Source organism: Lagopus leucura, unplaced genomic scaffold (genome assembly GCF_019238085.1).
Source record: "Lagopus leucura isolate 7727_CA_CO unplaced genomic scaffold, USGS_WTPT01 Super-Scaffold_100001, whole genome shotgun sequence".
NCBI classification, from domain to species: Eukaryota; Metazoa; Chordata; class Aves; order Galliformes; family Phasianidae; genus Lagopus; species Lagopus leucura.
In genome coordinates, this window is record NW_024962262.1 from 53,137,939 (window position 1) to 53,153,165 (window position 15,227).

The 15,227-nt window shown below is 34.8% G+C and overlaps 1 protein-coding gene across 5 annotated transcripts in view; it reads right to left on the minus strand.

Annotated features, from left to right (window-relative positions):
• Positions 1-15,227, minus strand: part of NLGN4X (neuroligin 4 X-linked) — a 154,533-nt gene that overhangs the window by 8,886 nt on the left and 130,420 nt on the right. For all 5 annotated transcript variants that reach the window (XM_042868190.1, XM_042868186.1, XM_042868188.1 and 2 more), the window contains 2 exons: positions 4,464-4,649; positions 1,404-2,193 (listed from right to left, as the gene is read on the minus strand). In XM_042868190.1, coding sequence (XP_042724124.1) covers positions 1,404-2,193; positions 4,464-4,649 — 976 coding nt within the window. The remainder of the gene's footprint in view (positions 1-1,403; positions 2,194-4,463; positions 4,650-15,227) is intronic.

The following is a 15,227-nucleotide window of genomic DNA, read 5'->3' on the forward strand; positions in this document are numbered from 1 at the left end:
TGCAACTTACTGTACAGGGAATAATCATAAAAGAAACTGCTACTAACAGTGGGAATGTGGAGATCTCTGTAATAATTCCAGTCTTGCACATTTGCAAGAGCCTCATGTCCTCTACGTACACGTGACACTTAATTCATACAAAAACAAAATCATGATAGAATACTCTTTTTGAATGTGCACTACAGTCAACATGTGGCATTATTTGTCCATAAGCCAAGCTTTCACCAGTTTGTCTACCCCAATCATCCAACTGATGTCTTATTGTTTCCACATACATCTAAATATTTCACAGTTCATTCGCTTTTGCTTCAGTGCTATGGGATTTCTGCATTCAAAAGTACCTGCTTGTCTAGAATGCACCTAAGTTTTCTTTTGCTTTGTAAAGTGAGCTGAAATATTGGATTGTGTTTTAATTAATATCAAGGTTTTTGTTATGACTGCAAAAAAGTCTCTGCCTTGAACATCATCTTGATATGTTAAAGATTGCTAAGAGCTGTAAGCTTCACAATGGGCGTCTTTGAATTTTTCTTATAACACTGCATATTACTAACTGCACTGCAGTAAAGCTGCGATTTTCAGAGTCCAATCCTGCCACTAAGCATGGGAAGATTTACAGCACTGTTGTGCCATAAGTATCTGAGTTCAGTACTGAAGACTCAAGGTCAACAAAAAAGTCCTTGCTGTACAAGTAAAATACCAGAATAATATTTAGAGGAATGATACAGAAAACAGAGAAATTATTAATAGCACTCACATATTAAGCTGCTCTGAGGGTTTTTTTCCTTCATGTCTATAATTCTTTTTCCGCAAAATATTGATGTATTATTTTGTAAGCAGAATTAACTTGAATTTTTAACCTCAAAGCAAAATTTATATCTGAGTCTTTTCTTCATCCCATCCCACTATTCATTATGGCCATTACAGCCTACAGAGGGAAAAAAAAATATCTTTCTAGTGTCTGCTTTTCTGATTCACTTTTTCTCTGAGCTCCCATTCCTATGAAGGTCACTAAAAAGAAAACAACTTTCTTACTTTTCTAAGACATAAGCTCTATCTGCCTGACTGTTCTTTCTTCTGGTAGAATACATTTCCTCTGATTTTTCAGTATCTTAGTGAACTGCTTTTTCTCTAAAAAAGGCTTTTTCTTAATAATTGCCCTATTTTTGAATCAAAAACACAGTGCATTATTCTTCTCACTGAGCTACTGAAAGAAAATAGTTTGCAGGAACACACTAATTAAAAATCTATTAAATATGAATAAGCCCCAGTTACATAGTGCCTCACACATACTAAACAGTGCTATAATCGTAAGTCACAATACAGGCTTGGAGCCACTGCTATGGTAATTTGACTATTTTAGGAGCGTGTTATCAACAAGAAGGAATGCTAGAGGTCAAACTTACCCAGTTTTGGCGAAGTTTGTCCAGTATGTCATAACAACTGCACTGAGCATGACATCATTCTTGGAAAAGTTACAGTTGAACAATTCTGTTGGGCCAATCATAGGAATGCCAAACACATACGGGACTTCATCACCATGAGCTGAATCAGCCCAGCTTGGTTTCATTTCACTTTGGCAGTGGTGATAAAATGCATAGAAATACGTTGGAGATCCATACTGGGCATGCAGATCAGCAGTGGCAACAGCAGGAGCAACCCACTGGTGGTCAGTAAAAAGTGCTACCAGGGTCTTTCGTCTTGTTTCAGGGTTTTCCTTGTCTGCCCAGTCTGTATACATGAATTTAATGGTCTCTCGGAGTGTATCTTTTCCTTCTGGATAACCATATAGATTGTCCACAAAATTGGAGACAGAAAAGTCAAAATCATTGGGAGAAACACCATCTTCATTGTCTACAATGCCATCCACAAATTTTAAACCTTCCCCTTGATTCACACCCAGCATTATATCATAGTTAAGGAATTCGCCTTGCTCCATGAGAATCTGAGGGTCATCTGGAATCACATCTCCATCTATCACAGGGCCAAAGGCAATGTGGTACGTGGCTGGAGTGATGGTCTGTTGAATGAGTTCTTTGTAGTTCTTATTCCGAAGGCATTCAACCAAATCAGTGGTATCCAGCATGTCGCAGCCGACTTTATCTGCCAATATCCGAGTGTACTTGGCAGGCTGATAGTTCACTGCCCAGCTGGACAGGGCTGTTCCACTCTGTATGATTGCCTTTTGGAACAAACCTGCAGGTGCAAATTGTTTAAATGCAAATCAAATTATATTAAAAATAAAATAAAATTAAAAGCAGCTTTCACTAAGCAAAGAATGCTTTTGACTAAAGAATGCATATTCCTATATTTCAATTCAGTTTGCATATAATTTTCTCTCTATTTCCTTTTTACAGTGTCTGCAATAGGCTATTAATTTAAATCTCTCTTGTTCTTGTTGCTCACATAGAGAAAGAATTAAGGTTTCAGATTATTGTTTCAAGAATAAAACTCATGCTTGTAATGCAGTTTTCTTTTTCTTTAATGGAAGTCCCCTGATTTTAGCACAGTGGTAGTCCTGTAAAATTTTTCTGTAAAGGGGTGGCAGCTACAAGCAATCATAACCTCTTTGCCATGTCGATGACTCTCATAAATGCACTCTTCAGTGGTTTAAAGGTCAAACGAGAATTACACACTCTCATTTCTTTCACAGAAGCCATGTATCATTTAATACAAAAAAATGTGCTCTGCAAAAATCAATTTAATAAGCTTAAGCCCTCTCCTCTGACATTTTTCTTTACCACCTTGAAGTATATACATAAAGAATATACGTACATATATATGTACGCGTGATTGTGTGTAGTACTACCTATATGGTGAATTAATACGCATGATTGTATGTAAGTACTACCTATATGGCGAATTAAAATATGTTTGCATGTTTTGGAAGAATATAAGACAAAAATAAATAGTTCCTTGTGGTTGTTTTAGATGTATTAATATACAGAGCAAACAGAGACTAGGACTGAAGAGCTTCTTTGTGACAGCAAAGCACTGAAAAGCAATCGGAGCTTACTGGAAGATCTGCCTCATCTCCTTTTTCCTAGTAAAGTCAGTAAAAAGACCTATTGTATACTTAAATTAAAATGCTTGGGCCTCTTCTTCACAAGATTTCTGCATTCAAACTCTTGAAATACCAAAGACAGCAAGAGCTACAAAAGCATTTGAAGACCTTGAAGCATTTACAAGGAAAAATGACTGAGACCAACAGACCCTTGGTGGTAACAACTTACTGCACATATCTCAAAATTTCAGTGATGTCATTGGTTAGGCTTTCCATTGTTCCATCTGCTTGTTTTTGGCAGGGCTTACTCAACCGTTACTTACTGTATGCCATTGTGTCACTACCCTAAATTGTGAGGAATAATTCTATGTGCTTCCAAATAGGATGTGTTTACCAGCAATCATTCTACAATGGCTTGCTAGAGCTGAGCTTTCTTCCATACATTTCTGTATGATAGGAGTAGCATGGTATTATGAATATGATAGATATTTAGCTGTATTGGGCTTTTTTTTACAAAGTTATTAGTTCAGGAAGAACAGCACTGTGGGAGGGACCCACATGGAGCAGGGGCTGAGAGTGGCCATGGTGGGACGGCAAGGATGAAGCATTATGAAATGACTGCAGTCTCCATTCCTCATTCTCCTGTGTTGCTCAGGAGAAGGAGGCAGAATAGGATGGGTGAGGGGAAGGTGTTTTTTTAGTTTCTCACTGCTCTAGCCTGTTATTAGCAAAATACAATAAATTGCATTAGTCTACTTATGATAAGTCTGTGTGGCCTGAGAAGGTAATTGGAGAGTGATCTCCCTGTCCTTATTCCAACACATAAGCTTTTTTCATCACATTTTCTTTCTGTCTTCATTTGAGGAGTATGAGTGAGAGTGGCGCAGTGGAGCACAGTTTCCCACCAGTGTGAAACCACAGCAATTTTTTTGTCTTCTATTATAATTTTTTTTGCAGTGTTGGTATTACCAACAGGTATCTATGGGGGCTACACTGAAAACAATGCTTCCTATTTTATTATATTAGCGTTACTTTCAGAGAAAATTATGTATATGGTACCAGTTCCATACATTCCTTGTATTTTGCTGTTGTTTGTTTGTTTGTTTGTTTGTTTGTTTGTTTTCAGGGTAGACATTCTGCCAAAATCTTAAAAATTCTGTGTAGGATCTCACAATAACTGTGGGGAGTTATATTAATTTTTTGAGTAAGTTTGAGTTCTGTTGTTATTAATTAAGGAAATAATCTAAATACATGTTGAGAGGGTAGACAAGAATGTTTATGATGCCAAATACAAATCTAGAACAATAAATAGTGGGTATTTTACAAAAATTACAGATGTAGTATAATTCTATCTACTGATTTGGCTATTTTTAAAATATATATATATATTCTGTTTTATTTTGCTTTGTTTTACAAAAGATCATAAAAGAATCATTTCTCCATTACTGTACGCTTTCCTTACCTTCTGAATAGTGAGAGAGTGTCAGAAGACTGACACAGGAAGCTCCTGCCCCAGATCCAAAAATAGTAACTCTTTTTGGGTCTCCTCCAAAAGATCCAATATTTTCTTCAATCCAACGCAAAGCTTGAATTTGGTCAAGCAATCCGTAATTGCCTTTTGCAGCTTGGTCCCCAGTACTTAAAAAACCTATAAGGCAAAAAGGGATAATTTTAGTTCACCAGACACAGAATTGGCTGCAGGATATCCACACATTCACAACACATACTCTCATATTTTCATCTTCTGGGCTATTTTTTTTTCCCCTTTTTTTAAAGGTTACGGTCCTAGTTAAATGTCTCCAGCGCAGGCAGTAGAAATAATTCTGCACATTGTTTGATTTTGGTTTGTTTTGCTCTGCTGCAAAGGTTTTATTTTTGCAAAATCATTATTTTCTTTTTCTGAAATAACATCGTATCAGTGAAAATATACAGACTGAAGATATTAAATGTTTAATAGCTGTATGTTATTAAGGTACAAAAGCTTAGGAAATTGTTTTTCGGTAAAGGCAACACACAGCAGCAAATCATACACCAAATCTTCCACTAAGAGCAATGCTCCCTTAACACATTCATTTAAATGCTTCCTAACCTGGACCAGCATTCTCCTGACCTACATAGCTCTACAAATCACTCTACTTTTTATAAGGATGGACATGCTCAGAAAAAAGAAAACAGTAAAAGTAACAGGAAACAATGACAAAAATCACACTCAAATTTTTCAAAGGGTTTTTATTAGGAAGACAGCAAGTAAACTGTGAACAATTCAGCCATTAGTAGGGAGATTTTATCTGAACTAATCAGGTTTTGTTTCTTTCCTTGGAAACTGTAGGAAAAACTGTGCTACTGTTTTTTGTTCCTGTACTGTAGTTATCAGATTTTAGAAACAAAGAACGACACATTTGCTGCTTGTCTTGCTGCTTAGAATGAAATGACCAGAAGACTAGGATCAAGATTAATTTGTTTTTCTGAAACCAACTAATGTGAAACATTAGCCACGCTGCCTATCATTCACGGTCTAGACCTTGCGTTACATCACAATTACCGCATCAAGTCATGTACTTACAATTTACACTCTTTAACTCCTACAGACTTTCATTGTCAGACAACTGGAACTCAGTAGTCTATAAGAAATACCTTAAATCAAATGGATGTTTTCAGGTGGACATCACTGAGTTAGGCTCCGCTGGCAGCAACATGTCAAGTCAAAACAAGGGACTCAGTTACTAATGTTTAAAAGCTATCACTTCAGAAAATTAGCCAGAAAGAGGCCTCACAACTTAGGAGATCTAGAGTCCCAGAGCAGTTTGAAGTGAGATTAACCATCTGCAGCCTTGAGCCACTTCAGCCTACTATGCCAGTGTCTTTTGGTCTGCTGGGGAAGGAGACCCAAGACCCCAAGGAAAAAAAACCCTTGTGGTACATACAAATACTGGCAAATGGAAACAGATTTCTTTGTACTGCTTGTAGGTATTTTTCAGTAACAGAAAGGAGGGAAGTTCACAAAGTTTGAGTAATTAAATGACTGAAAATGGAGGAAGTGGAAAAGAAGGTGAAAGTAAAGAAGAAATCGTATGTGTTGAACATTCATAGATGCATTTCCATAATGCTTTCTATGATAAAATTTCTAAAATGAGGTGCAAATCCAGCCTCAATATATAAAAGTAATGCCACATAAAGAACTAAACTCTAAATATATAGCATCATATAGACTACATCATAGTGACATAATTTTCTACATGTAAGATCAGCCATAAATGAATGAAAAATATTACCTCTCATATAAAAAAATCATATTTAATTAGCAACTTTAATTGATATTTAATGTCAATAAATGTTTCACTTGTTCTTTATTTCTTTATTTCTTTTTTAAAAAAATGTTATACAATTACAGTAATATGAGTCATAACTCTAAACTCTATGGCTAAATATATATGGCTTTCATATAAAACAACAACTAAAACCTCTAACAATGAGAAGCAAGGGAGGCAGAACTGCAGTAACACCTTCTTTCTCTTCCATACCAAAGAGGAAAAAGAAGGAAACAAACTATTAATCCCTCTCTCTCTCTCTCTCTCTCTCTCTCTATATATATATATATTTAACAACTGTCTTCTTTTTCACATGCCTTTATTATCTTTTTAAGACTGTCAAAGAAAGAACAACTCCCTTGCTGACTTTGTTTGTTGAAGTTTACCTCAATTTTCTATAATATTCTATAGTTAAGCTTTTATTTAATCTGAACTACGACCTCCCTGAGAGAAAGTGACTGTTGTAATCTTCAAAGCAGCACAGTATAATTATAAAAAATAATATTCAGATCTTAAACATGTTTCAGCTCTTCTAGCAGTATCAGGATAAAGCTGGTTGATATTTGTGATTTTGAATTCTTTCCAAATGAACTAAAAACTGACTGAGTAAAACTGCAGTCAATGCAGATATGATGTTAGATAAATTAAGATTTTTGTTTGTTTCAACAGTTCTCTGATGATTCTTATTAATTGCAAGAGCAATTTTTCTTAGTTTAAAAACTAAGCATCAAGGTAAAATGTCAGCCCCACATGACAAAACCTGAAATCATAAGTCCATATCTTCTTGATGAGGATATATTTTCTTTCATGTTCTGAACACTTGATCAAATTTTTTGTTCAAATCCATTTCAGGAATTTCAGGCAAGGAGTAGCTATTTGCCCAGAAATATGCAACACTAACAGATTTTTATTTTTTATTATTTTCCTGTAACCACTATGAAAATTTCAGAACACTTTATTTGTATGTGACTCTTATGTCCTAAACAATCAGGAATGCAGATTTACTTTTAGATTATACTTTGTGCCTTGTAAGCACGTTTTTAAGTGCAGTAAGAATATTTTCCATTTTTCAGTATGGTACAACTTATAGGACAGTCTGTGAACTGAAAATCCATGGATTAGTACTTTAATAGGACACAGAAGCCCTTCTCACTATCCTAATGCAACAAAGAAAGGATGGCAAGCGCTGAATATAGGCAACAAATAACCATTTTTCCTTTCCATATAATGAACCAGAAACACATTGGCTGTAATACTCTGTTCTTGACTTTATAAACCTGTTTTCCATTAAATAACTATACAGTGATTGAGAAGGACATCCACATGGATTTCCTACTGCAAAATGCCACAAACAGCAACAGCAGAAAAAGAGGAATCTGAGCACAACATGTGTGAGTGAAATGTCCCAAACATTTTTAGGGGACATTTGTTCGAAACTGATTAGCCATGTAAGGAGGGCAAGAACGCCACCAGCTGAACTGAGCAGCATTCAGGGATTAAGAGTCTTTGGAAACAACAATCAGTCTGGAGAGAAGTATAAAAGAGGCATGAAAATTTAGAAAAGTGCAGGAGTTAGTGATGATCCTGAAGTTTTCTTTGAAAGTGTGCCAATGATCTGAATTACAGTGCAAGCATGGGCATGCACAGGATCAAAATAATAAGACTTTTAGTCACATGATTTTCATTTGCAAGGAGCAAGCTAATGTGAAGTTACATTTCAGCAGTGGATCTTGTCCATATATAGAAACATTTCTGCACAATATTTCATTTACAATAAATATGATATTGGAATTTAATGTATTCTAAAATTCTGGCAATAAAATTTGCAAACTGAAAGTTATACAATGGTTTATGGACATAGAATAGATAGTTTATATAGTAAATAGAGATAGTAAATTAGAGGATAAATTAGAGAGTAAATAGAGGATAATAGCATGAGTATGTCAAAGCAGAAACAGTAATAACTGACACTCTTATGCCATGTAGCAGATGAAATAAGGAACGAAAGGGTGTATAGACCACTGTTAACTTTAGCTACTGAAAAGCTTTGTGTCTAATCTAATATTATTAGCACTATCCTGACAGATAGCATGTGAAAAACAAAGCAAAACACTCTCCAAAAACAGCTTCAGATTTTTACACACCTGAATTTGAATGGATAGAATTCCCATAAAAGCAATTTTTTATCCAAGCAGACAACGGTATATGATCAGCTGAGACCAATATTTTAGGCAAGTTTAGATGAAATCAGCCCTACATAGAGAATGAAGCTAGTACTGGTAGTTTCCATAGTTCAGGACAGCCTAGAAAAAGGGCAGACTCTGCTCTGCCTTCTATGAAAACACTGGATGACTCCTCTGACTTCACTGCATTCCTGGACTGAAGCACCAGAAATGTTAATTTGTTTCCATTGGAGGGCATTTGAATAACCTTGCTGCCATTTGCTCTGAAGCAAGTGGGCATACTATTGCCATGAGTACAAACTTCACTTTAAAAGAACAGACAAATATATTCTTAGGTAAGTTAAAGGAGGAAACATCATGAAGTTAAATACAGTGAGTTATGTTCTGACAGCTTTAGAGATAAATGCCATCTCCAAAATAATCAAAATACTGCTGTGATTTGCATTTATTTATTCCTATGAACTGATTTCCCATGCTTTTAAGTCATTCCAAAAATAAAATATTATGATGACTTTCCTTTTCTATTTCCCAGTCAGTATTACCCAGGATTATATCATTGAGGGAAAAGTCCATTCTTCATCTTTGTATTTGGTCCTTGGACCTAATCCATATCAAATCAATTTGATAGCTGTCTGAAAGCCTAAATTTTGACTATGAGTGTTCCTCCATTGATTTTTTTGTCTTTCAGTTCTTCTTCTCTGTTCTTTGACTTTATTCATTTATTTATTTATAATTTTTATTTTCTTTTTCATCCTAGACAATGGAACAAGACACTAGGCACTGAGTTAGTGAACTGTGTTTAATTTTTTTTCTCTTCATTCCTTAGTCACCCCTTACACATCAGTCAGCAATTACATTTGAATTTCAATGTCAACACCAGCTGGAAAGGAAAGTTTCCATAATAAAGGCCTTCAAGTAAAGAGTAATTTGCCTGCTCTAAATGAAGAGCAGCACAATGGTAACAACTATCAAGAACACACGTACAATGAGACATTTTTCAAATAAGGTAAATATTACTTCATGTCTTTCACGTCCTCAGTTTAAACTTGCTTATTTTATTCTCATCTTAGTGACATTCAACATACACAACCATATAGTTGCATGTATCATTGTCTGCAGCCTGTGCCAGGGTATAATAGACTATATGTTGTTAGAAAGCTAAGAGGAAGGTAAGGAAGCCAGTAAAACTAGAAATTGAAAAGATTGTCCTGTTACAATTTTGTGCAGGTTGTCTTTGTGAAACAAATAGCAACAATTTTATCTTATTTTTTCTCAAGAACCAGCGCTTTGCACTACTCAAGTAACTCTTAGAACACATTTTTGTAAAATTTGTAAAAAACAAAAATTTGTACTGCAATGATGGGTATAAAATCTTCCAGTAGGAAAAGACAGGATCTATTGTGTGAAAGCTGTATTTTCTTTCTCTTTCAAAATAATATCAAAATTCGCAAAGGTAATTCAGTACTGGAAAATGACACCAACTTTTTAAGATGTAAAGGAATTCACATACGAGAAAACTAACCATTTTATTTGACTTTTACCACACTTGATGAAGAATAATATAAAAATGAAAGACTAAATATCATTCTGTCACACTGTTTATTAGCTAATAAAAGAAATTTCACAAGTACATCTTAAAATGAGACATAATCTTCACAGCAAATAAATATTTTTCCCCTCTTGCACTTTATGTATTTTCTTAAAACCAAAATATTCAATTTCTAAGCTTATGATGTTGCCCTTACATAAAATGTAATGCCAAACTGAACAAGATACATTGAACAGCCAAGATATTGTAGTGAAAAATTAATCAAGGGCAAACATATACAAAATAAACAAGTTAGTGAAATTTAATCTACTTCTTTGATTCTTTCTAAACCCTGTTTCATTTTAAATTTCCTCTGTCTTTATGCCTCTTCACAACTGCTGCCCAGAACTGTGTATCCTGCTCCAATTTATTTGTCTCTCCAAGTTTCTCAAAAGGAAGATTAATTTGTATTATATCTGATCACAAATAAGACATAAGAAATATGAATAATGTGGAAGTGACTATGCTTGGAAAAATAAGCATGTCTTTTTCATTTTCATTAGTTTCATTTATGAAATGCCAGAGGAGGGTATTTTCAAAGCAAAGCACAAATGACAAACATAAAGCAAACTCCTATTTTCTAACAGCTTTTTTTTTTTCCCTGTACACATCACATTTACCAATGTAAAAGTGCTCCTGCTGAATATAAATGCTAAAATCTTCAAACGTTAAAGGCAATCCGTCAGGATTTCATTCATTTCATTAACTGAAACCATAACTAGTATGGGAAGTCCCTGAGATAGAAACAGTCTGAGGTTAGAGAACTATTAGAGGGAATTGATATATATCTTTGTTACTCTTCCCCAAGCTTCCCCAACAGAGTTCAGAGGTAGGATGCTTTGCTAGATTTTTTTTTTTATATTCTGCAACACTGTCTCTTAGGTATGGCCTGGTCCTCTAAAATAGAGGTCACAGAAATAAATTTCAGTCTGCAATATTCATCCTATCTGGCTCCAGCTAAGTTTCATTTGAATTTTAACTCCAGATGTGATGAGTAAAAAGAAAATTGCAGTGAAGACAAGTCATTTTCCAGTTTCCATACGAGTTAGTAGATTGTATTAATACATAAGACATACCAATACCTTTTAAAACAATATTCTAACACGAGCTTAAGCACAAAAACAGCTTGTTAAAATTGTGTCTTGATGGATTCTTTCAAATTAGTTCTACTATGAAGACAAAACGATTACCACATACATAAAGTACAAAAAAAATAGGTAAGAGAGAGGGTAATGTGAGAATACTGCTATTTTTAAATTTTATTTTTATTTTTTATTTTTATTATTTTTATTTTTATTGCTATTTTTTTTTTTTCAGGAGAAAATCTAGATTAGAATACATTAAAGTCATCTGAAAATGTCCTGAATCACATATGATTATAAGAACATTTAAGGGAAAAGGATGAGAAAAGACAGTGTGATGCATAATAGCAAGACTTAAAATCCAATTTTATATATATTTCTAAGGAGTGAAAAGCTTCTTAAGGACCATAAATTTATCAGTCTAAGGAGGTCAACAAATTGCCTTCAGTTGAGCTATTATGAAATTTCTATCATAAAATATTTTTAATGAATCCAATTAAAATTTGTACACGACATCATTTTTAAATCTGCCATGTACAGTGTAAACTGCTCTGAAACTATTGTGCAATGAGATTAGGCCCACTAATATTATCTATAATATTAGATATTGAAACTATACTAACATTCAATTTTTTATTCTTCTTTCATGGTGAGCAGCACATAACTTCATAAGAAATGTCACTGAAAAAGCTTTTGACAATTGTTCTGAATGTAGATTTTTTTTTAAATGGTAAACAAAGATAAGAGCAATAAACACTGCAGAATGCATTGATTGGTCTGTTATATTTTCATTTACTATTTATCCAAGTGGTCACAGATTAAACTTGCCATTACACAAAATATAATCAATATCACAATAGATTCACAGAACTATAAACAGTTTATATATATATATATAAAAAAAGAAGTGATAAAGAAAAAGAAGCAAGTTAAGTTCAATCTGTCGCTCTAAGAATGCTACTGTCAGGGAAGGAAAAAGAAAAAAAATGAAAAAAAAAATAATGTGGAGTCAAAACCAAAGTCACTAAACGAGACAAATGCACTCCAAGTATTGAAAACCAAATGAATGAGAATCCCTGACCAGCAGCCAAGCACCCTCATATCTGCTTGCTTAGTTACCTTTCACCAGCACAACACAGGGAGAAAATACAAAGAACTAAAGCAAGATGATCTGTGGGTTGGAATGAAGACAATTTAATAGATGATAGAAAAATACAACCAAATCAAAGGACATTGTTCAACACTTCCCAAAGGCAGATCAACGCCTAGATAATCTGAAACAAAAGTTACTTTGGAAGCCAAACCCACCCCTTTTTCTGCCTTCAGTTTTATTGCTGCTCATGGTGTTATATACTATGGGAAAAGATATCAAATGGAAACTTCAATCAATTTTTATGTCTGTGTCACCTATGAGCATTTTGCCTACTCCAGGGCTAATGACTGCAGGGAACAGGGTTGGAAAACTACAAAAGCCTTACCACTGCGTAAACACTGTTCTGCAGCAGCCAAAACATTGGTCATTGGTGTCATCAACACCATAAAATCAAAACACAGCAACGTAATTTAACTCATCCTAGCCAAAATCAGTGTATTATTTCACAGTTATGGTGCAAACCTCCATTTCAGTAGCATCTGATTTCTTTTCAGAAACTTCAGAAATTTTATATTACTAAGACTTGAACTTTTCATGTTGTGGAATGTTGTGAGCTTTTAGACTATTGGATCGTCAACACATAATTTTAAATTAACACTTAAGTGTTAAAAATGAGCAGGAATATTGTAACATTTTAATATTTATAAACACTTGTTATGAGAACAAGATTACATTTTACTTCTTTATTGAAAAAAAAGATGATTATGTTCTTGCCTTACTTATTTCTATTCCATGCCACTATAAAGTATAGTGTCAATAGCTATGAATTATGCAGAATGCTGTCATGAAAGCTTGTGTAACATGTAGTAGGATTTTTCTGAGTAATTAGACAAATCAGCTCTGTTGATAATGTTCAACTAGAATTAGTAATATCCTCAATGCTTTGAAAAATGCTTAACTCTCTGACAACACACAGAGTAAGAAACTGGGGAGAAATGAACCTTTTCACTTGCTAGTCTGACTAATCACTAACAAAACCTCTAATGAAATTCCTGGGAGACAAAAATAAAGTTGAAAAGTGAGACTAATATTAAAAATCTTTTTATACTACACACTCTGTGCTTATCTTGTTAAAATGATTAATAAGTGTACTGTACAGTTCCCTTTGAGATAGGTATAGAACAAATGGTTTCCTACCAGAGTAAATGATTCATAACTTTTAACCACCTTGATCAGTAGGTTTTTTTTGGTACTCAAGTGCTCCTTAAAAATGAGATTTCTAAGATATCCTGCAATATCTAAGATGCATGCTAAAGAACCCAGTAAATGGAAGCAGACAAGGTGCTCAATTTAAACAAAAACTTGATAAATTAGATCAGAAGACTAAATAGAAATGTATTAATTCTTATTTATTTTTTATGCTGGAGGATACTGGAAGGAAACAGAATTTCCTTTGCCATCAGTTTTTAATAAATTCCGGGGGAATGGGAGTGAATACATAAACAAACATACAAACATTTTCTAGTCTTCAAGCTTTTGTTCCTTCTTAATATGCTTGATAAAATGGTTGAAGTTGCTTTGCATTTGCCATAGCTAAAAGGATATTTGCATTTGCCATAGCTGAAAGGGACCACAGAGGTAATGAGTTCTATTGCTGCAGCTACCAAGATTGTTGTATTCAGGGATATTACATTTGGGTGTACTTAATTTTCACAATATTGGTAGGTGTGTAAGTATGTTTCAGATGTCTGTATCACAAGTTAGACTTTGTGCTACCACTCTGATTTTGCAGCTATAGGTAGGGTAACTAAACTTCATTCCTCTGTTGAGGACAGGGCCCCCAGGAAACCCCAATGCCTGAAGCCACAGATGAGAGCAACATAGCCAGCATCCCATCATTTGAAGATGATCAGGGGTCTGGAGCACCTCCCCTATGAAGACAGGCTGAGGGAGCTGGGATTATTCAGCCTGCAGAAAAGAAGGCTGCAGGGTGACCTCATTGCAGCCTTTCAGTACCTAAAGGGAGCCTACAAACAGGAGGGAAAGGGGTTGAAAGGGTTGGTGACTGCAGGACAAGGGGAAATGGTTTTAAGTTGAGGGAGGGAAGATTTAGGTTGTATGTCAGGGGGAAATTCTTTACAGAGAGAGTGGTGAGGTGCTGGAACAGGCTGCCCAGAGAGGTTGTGGATGCTCCGTCCCTGGAGGTGTTCAAGGCCAGGTTGGATGGGGCCCTGGGCAGCCCGGTCTAGTATTAAATGGGGAGGTTGGTGGCCCTGCATGTGGCAGGGGGGTTGGAGATTCATGATCCTTGAGGTCCCTTCCAACCCTGGCCATTCTGTGATTCTGTGATTCCGTGATTCATCCCTCACAGGACTCCTATATGCTGACGTGGGAACTCTGCTCTCTCAATGATATACTAAGCAGCTTTGGAAATGGCTAAAATGATATTTCTATAAAGATAAAAAGTTTTCATGCACTTCTGTCTCCATGTACTATCCAAAATAGAGCTTTAGAAGACTTTAATCAGATCAGGTAATCTTTCAGGAGTAACATAAACAGTTTTCTAGCAATTCTAGCAGTATACTCTTATCGACTGTGACTTCTAATGATAGGAAAAAAGATCCTATATGCAAATATACTTTCTTTTTTCTTTTTTCTTTTTCAAAGGAACTTTTGACAAAAATATCTTAATGAAATCTTTGACACTGAAGTCCACAGAATATATTAAAATAGATTGTCTCAGATTGGGTTTGCACACCATGAATATCTTGTAAGAAATAAATGGATTTAAGTAATGTGCTTCAGCATTCAGAGATCTAACAAAGTGAACAAAATCAATGCTATTGCACACTGAAATGTTCTGAATTAATTACTCTAAGTATGCATTTACCATGACTGCAGAATCATTATGTGTTACAATTGATATTCTTAAAAAGAAAACAGAAAGAAAAAAAAAAAAAAAAAAAAAAAAA